Source organism: Brachycentrus maculatus, unplaced genomic scaffold (genome assembly GCF_059751285.1).
Source record: "Brachycentrus maculatus isolate JH-2025_06_01 unplaced genomic scaffold, ASM5975128v1 h1tg000031l, whole genome shotgun sequence".
Lineage (NCBI taxonomy): Eukaryota > Metazoa > Arthropoda > Insecta > Trichoptera > Brachycentridae > Brachycentrus > Brachycentrus maculatus.
Window position 1 is genome coordinate 1,103,559 of NW_028280785.1, and position 23,559 is coordinate 1,127,117.

Sequence of the window (23,559 nt, forward strand, 5' to 3'; positions counted from 1 at the left end):
CGGTATGTAAAAATAATTAAAAATAATGAGTTCGGATCTTTTCAAAAGAAGTTAAAAGCTTACTCAATCCATCAAAGATGGCTGCTGTGAACTCATACGTACTGTGTCGTGAGATATATGATATAACTAGGAGTTTAAAAAAAATGTAGTGTGGTTGTCAATGGCTGTTGTATGTATGTAAAGTAATCACTTACCAGTCTATAATAAGTGACACACCTTGTAAATACCCAGACTTACAAATTCTTATTCATCTACATATGTTGATATGTTAAAAAAATGTAATCTCACTTCAAAAAATGTTTGTTCTGTTACTTTTTAGATTACCGAATTGCGATCGTTACATTTTGTAAAATAATATTTCCTCCTAGTTTTTTATGTCAAATTATCAGAAATATATATCAAGAGGTATACGCAAATACGTTAGCAAATTTCACCACTGTTACCCGCGATTAATTTAAAGTGATCAAATGCAAAAATTATGTTTCGCAACGACTTTTTTCAAAGAAGTTGTTATTTTATTTTATTGCCCATAGCTACACAAATCTCACGTGTTCTCGTCTGTATTTTCTTATATCCTAAAAATCAATCATTCAATCGTTATACTTCTCTCTTTAATAAGTGAGCTTTTATTTATTTTTATTATATTTCCTTCTCCTTTTTACATATTACAATGCATAGGGGTATAATTATTACTGACTAGTTTACAAAGACTGTTAGTGAAAATTGCTTAAATAAGCTTTTTTCATTTTAGCTGCGCCTCTACTTTTCAAAAGCAAATGAAAATGTTCCATGTTTCTAAACAAAAGACGTACTTCAACTGTTCTGCTTTGTGTTCTTTTAATTTCTTCATTGTCAGAGAAACAAACGAAAACATTTTAGTTCTCTTTCATAATTATCATTTAATTACATAATAAATATCAAAGTTATAGCACAGATTGTGGAAAAATTATAACAGTATAATTATTATGTTAATTACTAAAACGTATTATAACTTCGTTTTGGTGAAAATTACTCTTATATTCAGCAACCATATTTTTTTTTGTGTAATATCTTAAGGGAAGTTTCAAACGATTGTTGAACACTTGTGATTTTTTGTTTTTTTGTTTTTGTCTTTTAATTTACTTGTAGATAGTGTATGTTTGTATACGTCCATATGTGTCAGTAAGAGTGTTGAGTAAATGTACTGTGTGTGAGTAAATATGAAATGTGAAACAGGCTAAGATTGTGTGCAAAGATATATTGGTTTGGGGTTTTCTTCTCTCTGTCTGACGGTTAGTTAGTTAGAAAATTAGGAAAAAGATACAAAGATCCCAATGAAAATTTATTGGAAGTGACTAAAGTCCTTAAATTTGTGTTGGAAAAAGATTATACTTTGTACTCCAATTTAATATTAAAAAAGCTAAACACTCTCCTTTTAATTCATCGTTCACTTCGTTTGTGAACGAAGAATAATAAAGAGAGGTTATATTACCATACCACAAAGTACAATGCTTTTAATATACAAAATATATTAATAAGATGGTTCATTTAACAATCACTAACAGGAATTGTACAATATTTTTAGTACACAACATTACACATATTATACATATTGCAGTACAAATATTACCCAACAAAACGTTCCAACAAGGCGTGCCAAAAATAGCCCGACCTTTTTTTTCACATTTTAGTTTACTAAACTCATGAGATGCAATCAGTATTAAATACTAGCAAAATCTTTTGTTTATATTAAATCTACTCGCTTTAATTCAAAGCACAGCTTCTAATAACAGCTTTTAACATGCTTTTAGTACTACTAAGCGGCATATTCATGAAAATATGTATTTTTTCTTAGTTTCATAACGGAACGTAAATGTTCATTTTTTAATGAACTTATAATCAATGTAAATTTTTCGTACCCTTCTCTTTGGTTTTCTAAACTAAAATATTTAAATTGAAACGTAAATTAAGAACATATTTTAATAAAAATATATATATTTAAGTACATATATGGTATGAACATGCCTATATCTATGAATACTGTATTGAAGTGAAGCGCGAAGTTGGCAAAAGAAGGACGAAAGAAGACTGAATGCAGTCGAAATGCGATCTCTCAGACAAATGTGCGCAAAACGATATATGACTGATGTTCGAATGAAAGTGTAAGGAAAAAATGCAAGGCTGAGATAAGCATTATCGATGAAATTAAGAAATCTGTGAATGAAGAAATGTAAAACAAATTTATGAGGCGAATGTAATTGGTAAAAGAAACAGAGAAAGATTGATAAAAACATAGCATGATAAAGTATTTCAAATACTTGGGCGTGGTCAGGTCAGGGGTTGAAATGATCGGCGGGTATAAATGAGGAGATGCATGAATGTGAAAGAGGCAAAAATTGTTTGCAAAGACATATAGGTGTGGCGTTCTTTTCTCGCTGCCTATCCCTGCGGAGAAGTGACGTTATAGTTTATGTTATGTACAATACTAAGGTGGTAGAAGATGATCATTATATAATATGGAAGTCTGGGCATTTACGGGGCTGACGACAGTCATAGGCTGGTTTAAGTGATCACTTTACACACGTGTAACATTCACCAATTCTACCTATTATTGACAACCACACCACTCAAATTCTTGGAAGTTCTATTTATATGATCCAATTTCGAAACATGGTTCTTGAATCACTAGAACTTCACTAGAGACATCTGTTGGTGAGATAAAAAGAAGCTTTTTATTGAGCAGAAACTCTTTTATTAGTATGTGAGTTCCGAATCCTGGATTATCATTACTTGCATGAGAAACGCCTGAAAATACAAATTTCATTTTTAATATTTTAGCTTATAATGTGACCAATTAATTTATTTACAACATTTTCTTAATTTTTGATGAGATGTCAAAAAATAATATGAAAAAGTACTCCTATAATGAGAGATAATCCAGATTTGTGAACAAGTATGTGGACACACTCAAAATGTTTTAAACTCTAAACTTGTTTATTTACATATCATTTTATATATTAAAAAAATCATTTAAAATTATCAAGGATGCTTATTTAACGGTGTAATAAATGTCAACCATTATGATATTATATTTCATATTTATTCCATTGTTTAGGATAAGACAGACCAATATTTAGCAAGAGAGCAAAACGTTTTATCCAGCCGAACTTGTAAAATATGGAGGTTTTTAAAAGAATTCCACATCAGCAGTTGTAGATTATCAGCAAACACTCCGAATTCTTTATTCAGGAGAGAAATGTCCTTAAAATGCTGATGCCGGGATATACGCATCTTATATATTAAATAGGCCCATACAAGCATTTATTTCAGGCAGGATAACTGAGAACGTAATAAATGATTAAACGTTTTGTGCTTTTAAGCGCATAACTGCTATTTCGAGATATTTAACCGTGTAAGTGCTGAGATTTTTCTATTATGTGTGCTTAAATAGCTGAAGATGTGTACAACATCAACAATATTTTCTTCAAATACTGACCAATTTCAGGATTTATTAATGGTATTGTTGGAAGAAAATCAAATTACAAAAAAGTTGTAAACAAACTTTTAAAATAAGTGCAGTGTAAGAAAAAAACACAAAATTTTCATTCATAAAAATGTCTTAAGGTCGTTATTTATTATTTGAGCATTCACTTTGTGGTAAGACATGATAAAATTATAAACAAAAAGTATTTTTACCTCTTAGTATTATATTTAATACTCAAGTGGTAAAAAACAAGTATTTTTATTTATAATTTTATAATGTCTTAAGGTGGTATTATATTGACTCGCACTTGGAGTTGTCACTATGGATGCGTATACTCCGATTAGTAATTATTCTAATTTTATCGTCACTATCACTACTTTTTGTCAAGTGAGTGATAGTCACTACTTTGAGTATAACTAACATTTACGTACGATGTTTGAAAATCGCTTTAAACATCCCTTTTGAACGAATCATATACGACATTCTTAGGGCAAAAACTATGGATTTTACAAAAAAATGTGCTTCTATTTTTTAATAAAAGTTATCATTTCATATTTTAATATTTTCAATAATGTTATTGACAAATCAGAACTTTGTGAAACCTTTAATGTTTTCTTTAAAAAAAAAAACAAAAATATCACAATTATTTATAAATATATATATATATATATATATATATATATATATATATATATATATATATATATATATATATATATATATATATATATATATATATATATATATATATATATATATATATATATATATATATATATATATATATATATATATATATATATATATATATATATATATATATATATATATATATATATATATATATATATATATATATATATATATATATATATATATATATTTATATATATATATATATATATATATATATATATATATATATATATATATATATATATATATATATATATATATATATATATATTTATATATATATATATTTATATATATATATATATATATATATATATATATATATATAAATGTGTGTGTGTGGTTTATATACGTATGTTGTCTATGCTGAAGTTATCACCACTTTAAACCCTAATTTAGATCTTTATGCAATATGTCGCTTGCCTTATCTTTTAACTGATCCACATATCTGCTTCTGAGGTTTCTCCGCTTCCTCCGTTTCTCTTCTCTTCTATTTTCCTTCGTTAAGTAGTGATAAGGTTTTCCATAAGATACGTATTTTAAGTTTTCCTTTTCTATTTTCTATCGTTTCTTATAACAAGTACCTAATTCAAACAAAACATTATTACAAAAAAACTACGTTGTGTCGATTCCTTCAAAATTTATAACTAACCAACCTGAGCTTCAGCAATACATAGCTGAGTACAACTAGTTAGTAATTCATATTTTCAAAACATAAATAAAATAAAATAAAGCTAAAATTGAATCGGGAAACTCGGGAAAACTCTGTGAGGGCATATATGATGAAATAAAAAAATACATTATATATTTGATCATTCCATTAAAATTAAGGGTTGATGACAATCAAATTTAAATAATTGTATTTTGATTTCAAAATACAATACACACTTTTAAATATTCAGTCAAAACCTATTACAAAGTTATCTTGTCTGATTCACATTCATTGTCATAATACCTCAATGTAACTCGCGTCTACATTGGAAAAATATCCAATATCTCGATTTAACGCTGTGAAAATTTGATGGCTTTCCGTTGTAACGAAAACCTTCTGAGAATCTTCGACAGCGGTTTATCAAAAGAATGGACTTTATGGGGGGCTAACTTTCATCCCTCAGAGCCGAATTCCGTCTATAATGACTCGATCTGAGAGATGCAATGTGTTGAAGGGGGGTTCGGAGCATAACGATCTTTTTATCTGGATCTTTCCAGAAATCTTCCCATGCCCTGCGGCTTTTTGTAAAATTCTACTGATAACGTGTTTTGCGACGAATAATCGATAAACGCCCTATCGGGATATCCTCTGGATAATTTTGAAGCCATTCCCGACTAGATTCCAAATAGTGAGGTGATTATTTTTTTTCAAAATGCCTTACTTCTTACAACCTTTCGTAATATTATACTGTTTAAGCCTTAAAAAAACTTTTTTAATGCTGACTAAATACTGTGGCTTAAAATACTTAAAATGTGATTACACAATAGCCATCTATGTTGAAATAGAGAAAACTTATTATTTTTAAGCAAAGACTCTTTAAATGTGTAAACAAGGTCCAAATCTTTTATTAAATTCAGATACTTGAGCATAGCTAGAAAATATGATTATCAATATTTCATGTAGCTTATAACTTGTCCGCCTCCGTAGTGTAATGGTCAGGACGCTCGGTTACCGTAGTGGAGGTCCCAGGTTCGATTCCCGGGGGGGGGGTGGGCAAATAAATATAAATGTTTTTTTCACTATTAATATTTATTTCATATTACCCTAGACTGGTACCTGAAACGGAGGGTTGATCACCCTTCCTTCGCGTGTTGGCGATCAAGATAACTTTGCTTTTATATGATGCAGTGCCCTATGCACCATCGGGAGCAGATGAGGGTTTAAAAGAAAATTGATCAGTTATTTTATGTACAAAATTTTGAGTGTGTCTAAATGCTTATTCACAAATCTGGAGTTATAATTATTGAGTAGTGCAGTAGTAAATCATAGGCAGAATTTGTGAATGTAACACGTGCGTAAAGTGATCAGTTAACCAAGCCTATAATGGTTGTGAGCCCTGTAAATGCCCAAACTTCCATATTTTTCATCATTTATGTTGAGATGTCAAAAATGTAAAAATTAACTCCCAAGCGGAGATAATCTGGATTTGTTAACAAAATATTAACACGTATTATTTTCTTAAATTCTTGGAAGTTCTATATATTTAAACTTAATCACATTATAAGCTTAAATAATAAAAATGAAAATGATATTTTCTGGCGTTTCTCATGTATATGATTATAATCCAGGACCTCACATACTAATAAAAGAGTTTCTGCTCAATAAAAAGTTTTTTTTCATCTCACCAATAGATGTTTCTAGTGAAGTTTTAGTGATTCAAGAATAATGTTTCAAAAATTGGTTCAACTTCCAAGAATTTGAATAGTGTGGTTGTCAATAATGGGTAGAATTGTTGAACGTACACGTGTGTAAAGTGATCACTTAAACCAGCCTATGACGGTCGTCATCCCCGTAAATGCCCAGACTTCCATATTCTTCTTCATCTTTGATGAGATGTCAAAAAATAATATGAAAATAACTCCTGTAATTGGAAATAATCCAGATTTTGTGAACAAGTATTTGGACACACTCAAAATGTAAGTATTAAGACGTACTAAAGATATTGTAAATAATGTTGGTTTCCAAATTAATTGAAGACATCGTTAATAATTTACTCTCGTTGCCTCGTATAATCGGCCTAACGACGTGTAATGATGGTCATAATAACTGAATACCAAGCATCCTCATTCATTAAGTTATCTCTGCGTATGTTTAATAAATAGTAACCTTAAATTAGTTTTGGAAGGATGATCCGACAGAGAGTAAGGACAGATAGAATTATGTAAGTTCTTACTATTGAAAGTTCTTGAGTAAAGTTACTAACTTAGTTTAACTTATTATCAACGCCTTGATACCGACAAAAAAATACTCACGTACCACCCTAATCTCAAGTTGTGGAATAATGCCTTTATAACGCAGACTAATGCTCCTTTTTAGATTAAAATTTCACTGGCTAGATTGTGAATTCTTGACTCCACTCCGACAATTAGAACTCATACATAAATGATTATCTAAGAGCACACACTGTTTAGATTTTAGATTATGCCTACATATACAGGATGGCACAAAATAAATGACCCTATCGGAAGATGTGATTTTTTTTCAAATAGAGTCGTACGTCAATCATTTTGATATCGCTCACTCCTTTCAACAACGTCAAATAAAAAAAACTTGATTTTTCAAGAGATCGTTTTTAAAGATTAAGAATATAATAAAATGTATTAAAAATAAATATCAGGCCACTTATTGAACTTTTTACTGTGCAACAGATCCTTTAAGGTAAAACTTGAATATTTTTTCTCCATATGAAAAATACTTAGTTTATTTAATAAAATAATTAATCGATACCTTTTCTTAAAAATACGAGAACAACACTTTCTGCCATGTATCAGGTAAATATAAAGTTACAAATATGCCGCTTTTGCTGGGATATCTGGGCATTCCGAAAATATGCACAACTGAAATTTGACGATTTTTAATGTATGAAGTTGTTGAAAGGAGTGAGTGATATATGAACTAGATAGCTGCAGTATACAAACAAAATTGATAAAATGGGCACAAAACGTATCAACACTGGCGGTAGCCACTTGACGGATATTATTTTCCCACTTAACAAAAAAAAATATGGTTCAAATAAAGATTTTTATTACTCAAAATCATTTTTTTTTTATTATTAAAAAAAATATTCGAAAACAAAATTGGATGATTTATTTTGCGCCACCTTGAATCTATTCGTATACTACGACTGACTAGTTCACAAATGTCAAATATATTATTATTGACGTACAATCTCATTTGCAAAATTATGACATTTTCCTATAGAGTGATTAATTTTGTGCCACCCTGTATGTAGACTTATAAAGGCACGGTTCAAACCTGCAGGCTTCCTGAATGATAATTAGCTTAAATACGATACATACTTACCAACTCTAAAATATAGGGGTTACGTCTTATAGATAACACTATAGGTTGTAAAGGGTTATCACATTTGCCGAAAATCTTGCCTGGACATTTTTGATAAAAAATCAAATATCTCGTTTTCAGAACTCAGAATTTACTGTCGTTTAGGAGAAGGACGTCGATTAAATTTTTTTCTGGTTTGCAAGATTTTTCAGAACCCATTTTTTTTATCGGAGAGAGGAAGATTTTTGAACTGATTTGTTGGGAAATACACGGGTCTCTGTTTTCAAACTTTCAGGATAATTTCGAAATTGCTCTCAAATAATCATACTTTTAAATATATCAGAATGAATAATATTTACATATTGATATAAAGAATTTAAAAATCACATTTTTAACATCTTAACGTAAACGAAGAAGAAAATGGGATTCTGAATATTTACAGGGCTTATGACCTGTCCTAGGTTAACTGATCACATTATACACATGCAACATTCACCATTCTACCCATGATTACTAACCACACTACTCAAATTTTGACTGCTACATATATCTCAAAAAATAAGAAATTTAAACCCTTCTTTAGATTTTTATTTAACTTTGGCGTGTGTTTTTTTTATTTGTAAATATGACTTGGTATTAAATCTTTGAAGCAAAGAATTTGAGACACTAAAAAAACCCAAAGTTGAACAGATATTTTAATTAAATTTGTTACATATGATTTGTGAACTAACAAGTTGAAGACTGTTTGCTTCGCAAAGAGTATATGCGACGTGTCTAAATTATATTTATATGTATATATATATATATATATATATATATATATATATATATATATATATATATATATATATATATATATATATATATATATATATATATATATATATATATATATATATATATACAATATATATATAATATATATATATATATATATATATATATACATATATATATATATATATATATATATATATATATATATATATATATATATATATATATATATATATATATATATATTTATATATATATATATATATTTATATATATATATATATATATATATATATATGAACCGATTTCGAAACGTTGTTCTTGAATCTCTTGAACTTCACTAGAGACATCTATTGGTGAGATGAAAAGAAGCTTTTTATCGAGCAGAAGCTTTTTTAATTAGTATGTGATGTCCGAATACTGGATTATAATCCCATACATGAAAAACGCCAGAAAATATTTTGGCTTATAATTTGACCATTTAATTTATTTACAACATTGAGTGTGTCCAAATATATAGCGACATTTTAAGTGTGTCCAAATATTTGTTCACAAATCTGGATTTTCTCCAATTAAAGGAATTATTTTTCATTTAAATTTTTGAAATCTCATCAAAGATGAAAAGAATATTGAAATCTGGGTATTTACGGGAAAACGCCTTTGATGAGATTTCAAAAATTAACAAGAAAAATAACTCCTATAATTGGAGATAATCCAGATTTGTTAACAAGTATTTGGACATACTCGAAATGTTGCCATTTTTTTTTAGTCGGTACAAAGAACATCCCACTATGCATATGCAAGTATCAAGGTAAGTATAAGGCGGGATATTTTAATTCCACCATGCTTCAAAGAGTTAAAGAAAACGAATATCTCGATACTTAGAGACTTCTTATTTATTGTAACTGTTTTATTTTAGGCAATAAAAAGTGTAGTGAAGTTATAGAAGGATCTCGAGAAAGCCCTCATTGTGTGCCCGCTCTCATAATATCGGCAATTTTCTCTCCTATCTTGGCGATTGATAGTGCATAAATAGAGATAAACGGTTTTTCTTTATCTAGAATTCTACCGACTCGCATATACAATACATATACTACACAGGAAAATATCAACCCCCCCCCCCATGTTGTCTCTTGCAAGTATCGAACATCACAAAATGATTGAAGTTCTGAAGGGTTGTTTCGTTTCTTTGGGCAGGAAGGTATTTTTTATTTACAATATTTTAAGTGTGTTCAAATACTTGTTATTATCTCTTACTAGGAATTATTTTTTATATAGTTTTTTGATATCTCAACGCAGATGAAGAAGAAATAACTGGTCAAATTGTATAAAATAAAATTGAAAATTATGTTTGCAATCGTTTCTCAAGTATGTGAAGATAATCCACGATTCGGACCTCACATACAAATAAAAAAGCCTCTGCTTAATAAAAGCTTTCCTCATCCCTCCATAGATGGTTGTAGTGAACACGCGCTTACTGTGTTACTAGTTTGATCAATATATCTAGAAATTTTAAGAATTTTAGTTGTTTGGTTGTCAATCATGGGTAGAATGAGTAAATAATACAAGTATGTAAAGTTTTCACTTAAACTAGCCTATGACGGTAATAAACCCTGTAAATATCCCGACGTCCATATTTTTCTTCATCTTTGTTAAGATATCAAAGAATGATGTATTTTTTTAATGTATTTTAATATATAATTTATTTTTGAAGCACTAAGTTGGTGATTTTCCATTTTATAATTAAAATGTAACTTTGTTTAAAATCATTTTAAATATTTTATAATTTCTAACGGTTTCGAAGCAAACCTCTTCTTTATGAAGACTGATTAATACCATTAATCAGTCTTGATAAAGAAGCAGTTAGCTTCGAAACCGGTAGACAGTATAATTAAGTTATAATAAAATATTTATAGTGATTTTTAAACAAAATGATTATATTTTAATTACAAAATAAATTTAAAATTTATATTAAAAAATATAGTACAAGTTTAAGACCACTTTTAAGTACATTAATGTAAAGACTTTCGAGAACTACAAATTTTCTCATTAACAGAAATACAAATTGACAAGTAATAAATAAATTATCTTCGTACTAATACAGTCGGGTTGGGTAAAAACTAAAACGGGTATATTATGGGTTGGGGTCACTCAACGAAGCTGACTTCCGACAAGAGCCTAGAGGGATCCTAGTGTAATACACAGGAACCGGAAACAGTCTAAATTAATTGTATTTAGTATATCAGTTCCGTTTTTTTCTATTTGCATAAAGATATATAGATAATCGTTTTTGAAAAAAAAATACGTAACTTTTTTTTGTTATAAAGGAAAATATATGTCACGAAATAATCATACCGAACAAAAAAGTAATGACTTATTCGGAAAAAATGCTTTGCGCAGATGAATATATCCAATATAGATTTTTTAGTACCATTGAATGCAATTTTTATTCATTTCAACTTTTTTCAAGATGAAAAATATTAGAAAATCTTGGATCTTTGAACCTTCGGGGAAACGAATCTGTGATGTCAGTTTTGCGGTCAGACAACTATCAAACTCCTATTGATATTTTTTACACTTTACATTTTTACAAATTTATCAGCAGTCAGCTTGTGGACTTTCTATTTTATGTTTAACTTTTACTTAGTAAATACCACGTTCTATTAAAATTGATTGTGACACGTGTTGTGATAAATTCAACATCAGCTAAATTATTACGTTTTTGGAGTATTATTTTTAGAGATTATTATATTTTTAAACCGGTTGTGTGTCCGGAATGCTAGGAAATAATGATACCTAAAAAAGAATAATTTTTAACTATCAAATAGAAATTCCACGCGGTATCTTCGCATTGAAGTTGTCTATTAGAAAATAAAATGTATTCTTAAAATCAATCAAAGTTTTGGATTCAAAATATTTGAATAATTTGTGTTCCTCACTCTCAAGCATTAAAATTATTTTCAAATCTGTATTGCGAATGAATTTAAAGAGTTGAAAGCAAAAAAAAAAACAAAAGTTTAAATTGCCAGTAAAGTTTACAACCGTGAATTTTCCGCATGAACAAATGTGTAAGGTTATTTAGTGAATAAAAACCAGTGTTAGATATTGAATGACAGCCAAAATGGATATTTGCCAATAGTTGAAGGATAACGGTTTACTCCAAATATTACAACCGGACGAGATATGCAGTAAATATATTCCGCTAGAAAAATGTTTTATGGAATTTAAAAAAAAAAACAAATTTACTTTCCATCACGCCAATTTCACGCAATAGTAGTCAGAGAGAATAGAACACCATACCACTGCCTTTAAAAATAATCTTCGCCTCTTTCATATTCATGCATCTCCTTATAAATACACACTCGACGGTTATTACGATTCTTGACCTGACCACACCACTTTAGTTTATAAATCTCAAATAAGAAATTTAATTGATTCAAACGTGTTATCAAAAGATGATTTTACTTGGCATACAACACTCATTTTATCCCTTTTCTAATGGTTTATATAGCACAACATTTGTATAATAAGACAGTGATTACGATGATGGGTACCCCAATTGTATTTTGCATCATTTTTCAAGATGAAACCACTTTTTTTCGATTATTTTGTATGTATAATTGAATCATTCGTTTTGTATGTATAATGGAATAATTCCTTAAGTTAGATCATTTTTCATCGATTCAAATTTATTTGTTTTATAAAGGCGTTCAAAATATGTCGAAGCTGCCAAAAACTAATCATAAATATTTCATTTCTTTAAATTGTGTTTCTTAAATCTAATCAATCATGCAAAAACACTTGTTCTCGCGACAGTAAGATAAATAAGCATTTACTTTCAATTTTAAATCTTCTAAAGTGATTCAATTGATAAAACGTTTAAATATATATTAAAAACTAGAATTATATCCAGCCTCGAATTGTTGTGGATTAGTATGTTTATATAACTAAGCAAGAAGAAAGAAAGCATACATACGTACGTAATTTCACAAAGCCTGTGAAATTACACATGTGTGCTTGAGGAAATGTATAAATGTGAAAGAGGCGTAGATTGTTTTCAAATAGAGGTAGGGAGAAAGAATAAAATGCAAATATTTTGTTTATTCTTTCGGCATTTATTTTGTGGTAAGAAATGTTACAATGGTTAAGGAAACACTTGTTTTGAAACTCAAGTGGTGTAAAAACAAGCGTTTCCTTAATCATTGTATTAAAACGCAACACTAATCTGTCTTAAGAAACAAACTTTTCCCTTCCCACATTCATACATATCCTCATACATACCCGCCGATTATTCCGACTCCAGACTTGACCAATTTCAAGTATTTGAAATACTTGATCATGCAATGTTTTTTTCGGTTTTCTTTTAGTTCTATAAATAACCAAATTTCCTTAATGAATTTATTTTATTCTTCTTTCTTTACTTATTCTATTCGCATACCCAAACTGTCTCAACATACCTCAATTCATTTTATCGATATTGCATTCATTCCTTATTTTAACATTGAAACATCATTTTACATCCATCTTCTGTATTCGTCTTCATTTATTATATGTTGAGATATAAATAAAAAATCTAAATAAAAATCACTCCCAAGGGGAACAAAATCCAGAAGGTTGAATGTTGAACTAATATATGGACATTTTATTTATTTACAACATTTTGAGTGTGTCCAAATACTTGTTCTCAAAATCTAGATTATCTCCAATTACAGGAGTTACTTTCATATTACTTTTTGACATCTCATCAAAGACGAAGAAGAATATGGAAGTCTGGGCATTTACGGAAATAAATGCCTAGACCTCCATATTCTTCTTCATCTTTGATGAGATGTTAAAAATAATATTTTATTTATTGTTTCCGCATTCACTTTGTATTAAAACGCGATAAAATTGTAAATGAAAACACATGTTTTTACCAATTGAATTTTATTTATTATAACGACTAGTTTCAAAACTACAGATACTTCCATCTTCGGATCTATGTATTAACAAAAAGTTAGTTTAAAAAAAAAACATTTAGAACCTAAAAGCATCTTTAGCTTCCGAAACTAGTCGTTAAAATATAATTCAAATAGTAAAAACAAGTGTTTTCACTTACAAAATATGGAAACACTCAATATAATTCTAAGAATTTTTTACTTTTACTAAGAATTTTTTCACTTCACAGGCTTTATTGAGAGGCGCCCTCAGTCAGCAAAGTGCCGTGATCTTGGTGTGCATGGCTATAGATCGCTACGTGTGTCTCCTTCATCCAACTCGATACCACCGTCACTCCAGTAAAAAGGTAGGTACGGCAATATTACCGTATGTCGCGGAAAGTGTTTCAAATCCCTTGCGATTTTTAAAAATATTATAATGTCTAGTAACTATGTATATTACATTCATCTTATCAACATTTCAAGGGTCATTCAGACAGATTGCACAGAAATTATGACGTGTAAAAATTAAATATGATTGTCGGGGTAAATATACCAGTATCTGTCTTTCTATATCTAATATATAAATGACTAAGCATTAAAACACATATCTAGAAGGGATAATTATGTGAAAGTTTTCAATTTTTAGGGATAATTTTGTATAATTTACAAAGTCTTGTTTTTGCAAAATACTTCATTAATAAATAATAATATATTTTCAATAATTTGCTAAAGAAATACATATTTGTTATAAATATTATAAATTAATAAATATTTGTTTTGTATGATTTACTCCTTCATTATTTTTAAGCAAACTACAATATAGTCTTTAAAAAAATAATAGACTTTGTTTTCACCACTTTTTTTATTCATATAACAAAAAAAACAAAAAAAAAACAAATAACAAAAAAAACAAAAAACAAAAAAAACTATTTATTCAGTTTTATCATCGCATCAATTTGATGCAGTGCATTATGCACAATTGGGTACGGAAAAGTGTCAGTAATATTTTCGACTAGTAAAAATATTTTTTAAGAATTTTTACTTAAAACCTTTTATCGTTCATACGACGGAAAATAGATCAAACGTTAAATAAATGTTCGCTCACAAATTGAAAGCAATTTTTTTCTTCATGAAAATACGATACACTATTACGATACGATATTTCAAAACGACTTTTCTTTTTTCTTACGTTAAAAATAACGTACAGAAATACCAGAATGTACATTTGCTAATTTCTATACTTTCTGGTTGGCAAATAGATTTCCTTAAACAAAAATCAGTGACAAAACGTTACATAATATATTATTGCTTAGTTTTTCCTTAACTAAGATAAATTCGGCTCGGGTTCTTCGTACTCTTTACTTGACACTTCAGTAAATCTTCACGTTTCGGACTTTCTACAAATTCATTGAGCCATTAAATGCTAGTTTTTCCTTTACTGATCCCATCCATGAAAAGGATTTCTCATTGGTTACTATTTCGCAAAACATGTTACATACAAATAAATGAAATACAACAAGTTGTTTTTCTGGCTTAAACACGTTTTTCAAAACTGTCTATTTGGAGAAAATTAAAAAAATACATTAAGAAACACATTGCAAATATAAATAAATGTTTGATTTTAAATGTTTATATGCATTAAATAAAAGAGCATTGTTGAAAAGTATAAATAACTGGTATGCTTATTAAAGAAAACTAAAACCTTTCTTTTAATATTTCTTTACGTAAACATACATTACAATGCATTTAAAATGTTACATTTAAACGTTTACAATACCACATATTTAATAAATCATTTTTTTAATTTGCTGTTTATTCAAGTATCAAAGGGTTAATACCTTTTTTCTTCATACCTTATTCACACCCAATAATGTAAAAAGTATCGCATCGTATCAATGCAGTGTTTTCTTGATCGTTTATTTCATGAACATTATTTGTTCTGGGCTTCTTTTATCAGTCCAGGGTGATATTTAAAAAGTATGAGAGTGAAAATCAGTATATTTATTTTGACCTCCTGAGAATCAATACCTAGATCTCCATAATAGTAGCCAAACGCGCTTTTCACTGCACTACAAAAGCGGACAATATCTTTCTCCTAGATAAAACATATATTTTTGTATATTAAGCTGTCAGAATACATCTTATTTACTAAGAAGTTATATGCATAACGCTTTTAGAGTGTTCATTTTCCTTTATTTTCTGTATGTGGACCATTAAAGAATTGGAGTGAAAATGAATTGACGCATTTAAAATGCAGTGTTGGCACCAAACGCACCAAAAATACTGAACAGATTTACCTTTGATCAGGATATAAACGAATGCGTATCCAATAGACATGGGAAATCGAAATAAAAAATCGAATAAAATAAAAACATTATTGAAAGTTATTACTCAATTCGGTTTTTGGATTTGGCCATTAAAAGCTAGTGATGCTAATCAGTGGAATTTAGTTTTGGGTTTCACGTATGTATTTCCACCTTCCCCTTCCGTGGTGTAATGGTCAGCACGCTCGGCTACCGTTCTGGAGGTCCCGGGTTCGATTCCCAAGGGAGGTAAAATAAATATAAGTGATTTTTTCACTGTAATATTTATTTAATATTATTACCCTGGACTGGTACCTGAAGCGAAGGGCTGATCACCTTTCTTTCATGTGTAAACGATCAAGATAACACTGCGTTTATATGACGCAGTGCCCTATGCATCATTGGGGTGCGGAAAGGGGTTTTTTTATTTATTTTTTATTTCCAGCTTCTAATACATTTCATGATTTGACGTCAAAAATTAATCAAAAAATGTAAACTTGTAACTCATAAGAATATACACTCGTATTTTATTATGAAGAATACCTGTTATTTTATTTATTGTTTCGGCTTTAACTTTTTGGTAAGACATGTTACAATGATTAAAGAAAACACTTCGTTTTTTACCACTTGAGTTTTATTATAGACTACATGTTTCAGAAGTTAAACTTCCATTATTCAGGTCTGTATAATAATAGGTCTGTATAGTTATTATACAGACCTGAATGATGGAAGTTTAACTTCTGAAACATGTAGTCTATAATAAAACTCAAGTGGTAAAAAACGAAGTGTTTTCTTTAATCAATGAAGAATACCTGTATTCAGTACAAAATATAACAAAAAACATGATACCTGAAAAACAGTACCTGGCTCCTAGAAAACTACGTAAACCTTAAAAATGGTGAACAATTATAAGCCATAAGTCAAAACTTAACAAAATTAGCTACATTTGTCAAAAATGATTAAAGTCTGATTAAAACTTAAAAAAAAAATTAGTTTGGAAAATAAAATAACATATGTTGCTGCCATACTAAACACTAAGGATATTATTTATTGATTCGGCATTAATTTGTGGAATGACATGATTATTTTTTTTAAATTAAACACTTGAATATATCACTTTAATTATTTTTATTTACGACTAGTTTCGAAAACGACAGATGTTTTCATCTTCTGGTACAAATTAAAACTCAAAAAAATAAAAAATAATTTTAATTTTGATTTGTACCAGAAGATGAAAACATCTGTCGTTTTCGAAACTAGTCGTAAATAAAAATAAAACTCATCGAAGTGGTATATTCAAGTGTTTAATTTTAATAAAACACTAAGAAGATAAGTATGGTATTACTACCATCTTTTAAACTTGTATCAATTGAATAATGATACTAGTTAATCATATGTAGCAGTACTTTCATACTTATTAGAATATTTATTCTTAGAAATATGTCAATTAATACCGATTGCATAAAAAATGACGTCTTCTTTAAAAGATGTAGTCACATGAATTCGATAATTGGAAGATAATCATGCCAATCCATTCAAAAAATTATTTGCATGGTAAGTATTTCTATTGCTTCATTTTTTTCACAATTTGACATCAAAAACGTAAGCTTAAAATTAATATAACTCAAAAAATTAACTTAAACTAATGCATAACATCTCAATCAAGTAACCTTAAAAGTAACAGTCACCCATTAGTCATATCTCTATTTTCCACCCCCTGTAGTGCTGATCATGTTATACGTACCCTACAAGACTTTGATCATGTTGTGAGAGGCGTTGGAGACAACATACGAAGAGTGGTAGTGACAGCTATTGTGGAAGGGAGACGATCGAGAGGGAGAGTCACAGCTAGGTGGAGCGATACACACAAGAAATCACATTTCCGGAAGCCCTGAGGATAGCAAAGGATCACTCCAGCCGAAAGAAGGCCATCAACTACACGTATATCAGCCATCTCAAAGGATCTCATGAAGAGTGGAAGAAAAATAAGAATATCATGCCCATGCATTGTGTATTCAGAAAAATAAATTCCCGATAGATAATGTATTTTTTATCTCACACTTTTATGGTGGTATGTAAATATAACAGAAAATATGTGTAAATATCTTAATTTCAAACGATTTGAATACCTTTCAACTGATGCGTTTTTATCAAGAGCGGGATGACATTGCGTGCGTTGAAACAGGATGTGTCATCTTTGACTCTCTAGCCGGACATATACAAACACACACTTATATATATATATATATATATATATATATATATATATATATATATATATATATATATATATATATATATATATATATATATATATATATATATATATATATATATATATATATATATATATATATATATATATATATATATATATATATATATATATATATATATATATATATATATATATATATATATATATATATATATATATATATATATATATATATATATATATATATATATATATATATATATATATATATATATATATATATATATATATATATATATATATATATATATATATATATATATAAATATTTATATTTATATATATATATATATATATATATATATATATATATATATATATATACATATATATATATATATATATATATATATATATATATATATATATATATATATATATGTATATATATATATATATATATATACAGTGGGTGGCCAAATTATTAGGGACACTTGTCCTTTTTTGTAATTTTCAAGTTTAAATGAATTTTATGATCAAATAAATGTGTTCTAATTAAAAAATATTATTTGTTTTTGTTGCTGGTATCATAATTATTGTTTTTAAGACGTAGCCATGCTGCAAAATATCAAAGAAGTATTTTTTTTTTTCATTTTAGTGTTAATTAGTGAAAAATGGTGTTGGTGTGATCTCAGTTCATATTTTTTAAAACCATTTTTCTGTATGTTTTTTGAGTCCAAGACTATAAAAAATTAAGTATTGTTTAATAATTTATTAGTTTTGCTAATTTAATGAGTTAATTTCAATTAATTTTTAATTAAAATTCAATTTAGTTTGAATTGAACCTTAATATTCTAAATTTAAGTATGGGCAAGTCTTTAGACATATCTCAAAGAAAATATAGGGAAGTACCAACCTAACTACTTCATTCCACATATTCCTAAAGAGAGATAGCAGCACTCACAGGTGTTTCGAAGTCAGGAGTCAACCGGATAAAAAGAAAAATTCATAAAAACCCACCTCTAGAAGCAGCCCGCGTCTGAAAAATTGGCAGAAAAACGATCACCACTCCGCGTGGTCACCGTAAAATCAGGGACATCTATTTCCAAAATCGTAAAACTTGTGTTGATTGTCCTCTACGTTGATAAGCGATGTAGGAATCAACGCCTCCAAAATGACAGTTTGGAGACGGTTAGTCGAAGTAAATCTAATTGGTCAACGTCCAACCAAAAAACTACGCCTGACTGAGGCCATGAAGAAAAAACGACTCTTATGGGCCAGAGCACTCCGGAATATGACTGTTTCGGATTGGAATCGAGTATTTATGACTTACATTTGTATAATAAAATAAGAAGATAATAAAAAATACACATTTTTGCAATCATTGTAATACTTTATAGGTCTGCTTCTAAGAAGAGTCAACATTTAAAATTTTGGTGGGAAAAACTTAATTCGTCCGACGGGGCCCAGGAGAAAAATTCCACCTGGACTGCCTGGTAAAGAGGGCTAAAAACACCCTGTTAGCATAATGTTGTGGTCCGTGATCTCATTTTAGGGTATGGGACGCCTCCATATCATGGAAGGGACCATGAGGCAAGACCAGTACCAGCGAGTACTGAAAAGTCGGCTCCAGCCGAGGCTAAGAAATGGTTCCCTGGTGATGAAGAGTATGTGTTTATGCATGAATTGGTACCGTGTCATAAAGCCAGGAGTGTTACCGCATTTCTGGCTGAAAAAAAACGTCTGTTGAGTATGTGTTTTGCCTTGCCCGGGCAATTTGCTGGATATGAACCCCATTGAAAACATTTGGAGGCTAACGAAACGGGAAATAGCTAAAAAAGTCATCACCACCAAGCGGTTACTGAAAGAAACTCTTATCAGAGTATGGCATGGTAACCCTTATCTTCGGCACAATATAAAAATCTGCATAGAAAGCATGCCCCGACGTTTGGAAGTTGTAATTGCAGCAAAGGGTGTTATTACTAAATATTACGGTTTTTTCTGAAATTTTTGAATAATCGCTTTTTATGATAAAAATTAATTACTTTTATTAAATGTTTGAAAACATTGTTTCTAAATTCTAAATAAAGCACCCCAATCAATAAAAAATAATTAAAAAACCTAATTGTTTGCTCATTAAATTCATTTGAACATGAAAATTACAGGAAATTCGAAGTGTCCCTAATAATTTGGCCACCCACTGTATATATATATATATATATATAAATTTCTTTCAAAAAAGGAAACTATAAAAAAGACTTAATGATGTTTCCTGTGAAAACTTACTAAATTACATAAAAAGATACTTAAAGATCAGAAGTTTATGCATTACGCATTCCAGAAAGCGTTATTAACATTTTCAAGTGTATACTTTATCTTCTAAGGAGTAAATTACCCAAAGAACGGCAAATATTTTCCCAGGAACCATTCCGTCATAAAGTTCTCGAGAATGTCTCGACATTATATGCCTAAAATATTTAAACGGATCTTCAAGAGCATCATATTTCATTACGGAGTTTTTTTTACAAGAAAATTAGGCGAAATTCCTTCAGATAAATCTTCTTAGTATCATCGTGAGGCAGATGTTTCGTAAATCACTTTACAAGTTTGTGGCAAAATTTTGAAATGTATTCGGGAGGGGGGTAGTTATGCCTCACTTGACTAACAAAGGCAGTTCTGCAATCGGAATGATTTTTTTGTTGTTTGCAAAGTAATTTTAAATATAAATAAGTTAAACACTTTTGCATGACCACTTTTTGATTTTATTTTTGTCAACACTAGTTTCGAGAACTACAAATGTTCTCATGTTATCAACGGGTGAAAATACAAATTTTGTATGTTCACTTGATGAAAACATCTGGTGTTCTCGAAAGTATGCATGTTAACATTAAACAACAACTAGTGGTCGTAAAACATTTTTTTTAAATTTAAATCGTTTTGTTATTCCACAGAATTGATGTAAAATTAATAAATTATAAAAAATAAACACTAATAAATATTTTTACAACCTTTTTAAAATGCTCCTGTTTTAATTTATGTTTAAATTGTCGTATGTATCAAATACATCATTATAATTCCAAGTTATATTACAAATAGAAAATACATAGTACACCTGAAATATCACCTTTTAAGCTCATTAAGCTACCATGCTTGATACTCTGGATTTGATTCCCAGAAGCGTAAAATAATTATAAACTATAATATGTATTTAATATTGCCCTAAACTGGAAGCTGAAGCGCAAGACTGATCAACTAGGGTTAAAATCAATTCAACATTATGCTCAATGCTACATGCCGATTAGGTTGTCAATAAAAACATATATACATTTAATAACTTATTTGTATTTTTAATAATTAAGTTTTACTTAGCTTTACCACTAAAGTTTAACCACTTTTCCTTATCTTTTGTGACACGTGTTTCGATGCATTCCGTAATTTACTAAATAAAACTGTAATTAAATTTGCATAGATTTTATCACAAAGTGACTGCAGAATCAATTAATGAACATACTTTTACTTTATATTTAAAAGAGTTCAAAGAGTAATGATTAAAAAAAATATGTGTAAAAATATTTATAGCAAGTATTGTGTAAAAGGATTATATTGTGACTAACTACATAATCATATTTTTTATATGGTTTATACTTCGTATAAAACATAATATAAAAAAAATTGGATATTCACTTTTAGGTGTGGATGGCGGATTTATAAATTAATTAACATTCACTATGTAATCAAATATATGGTAAAAAAATGTATTTTATTCTGTAATTTTTATCGAAATGATACGACTAATAAAATCGAGGCAAGTACAACGTTTATAAAATAGTTATAAAAAGAATTATCTGCCGAATATAAAACCGACATCTCTTCACCAAATTGCCCGCCATATTTTAAGCCATTTTTATGAGGTTATATTATAACCCTAGCGACCGTTTTCAATTACTTACGCTTAATGAATTTCTACCCTTGTATTTGAATTACGCAAGGGAAGATTTATATCTGAGGTGCATCATTTATTATGATCAAACATCAAAGGCTTCCATTTAAATTTTAATTCACTCACTTAGATACCGAGGCTCATTAACTACGTTGGGGGATAGGTTATAATGTACGTAGTAAGAGTAAATGCATATATTGATACTTTTGGATAAAAATTGGAAATTAAAATAAAACACTCACCTTTTCATTCGTTATCCACTTTGTAATATCACTTTTATAAACACTTATTCTTGACTACTTGTTACGGAAAATTATTACATAATCAGGTCATTAAAATAAAATTATTTGACATGAAAGAGAGAAAGAATACAATCGTAATTTTTATTACCTTACCACATAGTTATCGATGCTTTTAATATACAAAATTTATTAAAATAAAACAATTAAACACAATTTATCAAAATAAATCGTGGAAAATAAAGACATATTAATGATATCTTGCAATGTGAAATACCTTATTTTTTTCCAAAATATAAAAATTAAAATAAAAACGCAATACAGGTATTTTTTCACTATATATTTTTTTCAAAACATGTCGACTTCAGTCCATGGTTTGGAGAGAAGCATTTTCGATAAAAATAAAAATTAAAAAGTTATTTGAGAAAAATGGTATAACGGGAAAAAAAGTAAATAGGAGTAGGGGATAAGCGAGTTAAGCTTGGGATGATCAGGTATTTTGAATACTTTTAAATGGTGTGGTCAGGATTCCGGGGGGGTATATATGAGATGAATTAATGTGGAAAAGGCGAAGAGTGTTTGAAAATACAGAGTGCTATGGCCCTCTATTATTTGTGCCTACCCTCTAGGGACAGTGACGTGATGGTTAGTTAATTTAGTTAGTTAGTTTTTTTTCTACGTTAGTGTTTCAAGCTTCCCTAAAGTGTTGATATTAATTTTAAATCTGACATGCAATCATCAAAATTTTTGCTGAAACATGAAATTGATGTCCAGAATATCATTTAGCGGATTGAGGCTTAACAAAGTTGATGCAGAGGCGTCGACATTGGGAGTTTAAAAAATCTACTAATTAAAAAAAATATATAATATAATTTTTTTTAAACTGTTGTACATATTCCTCACTAGACAATCTTTTATGAACATTGATACTTTATCATTCAATTATTTGACAAAAATAGTTTACTCTTCTTTTATCTAAAAAAAAGTTTATATTACTTCGAATGAAAAAT

The 23,559-nt window shown here is 28.7% G+C and overlaps 1 protein-coding gene across 1 annotated transcript in view; it reads left to right on the forward strand.

Annotated features, from left to right (window-relative positions):
- Nucleotides 1-23,559, forward strand: part of LOC148312834 (trace amine-associated receptor 1) — a 144,394-nt gene that overhangs the window by 82,868 nt on the left and 37,967 nt on the right. The window contains exon 4 of the mRNA XM_088272406.1: nucleotides 14,098-14,214. Coding sequence (XP_088128532.1) covers nucleotides 14,098-14,214 — 117 coding nt within the window. The remainder of the gene's footprint in view (nucleotides 1-14,097; nucleotides 14,215-23,559) is intronic.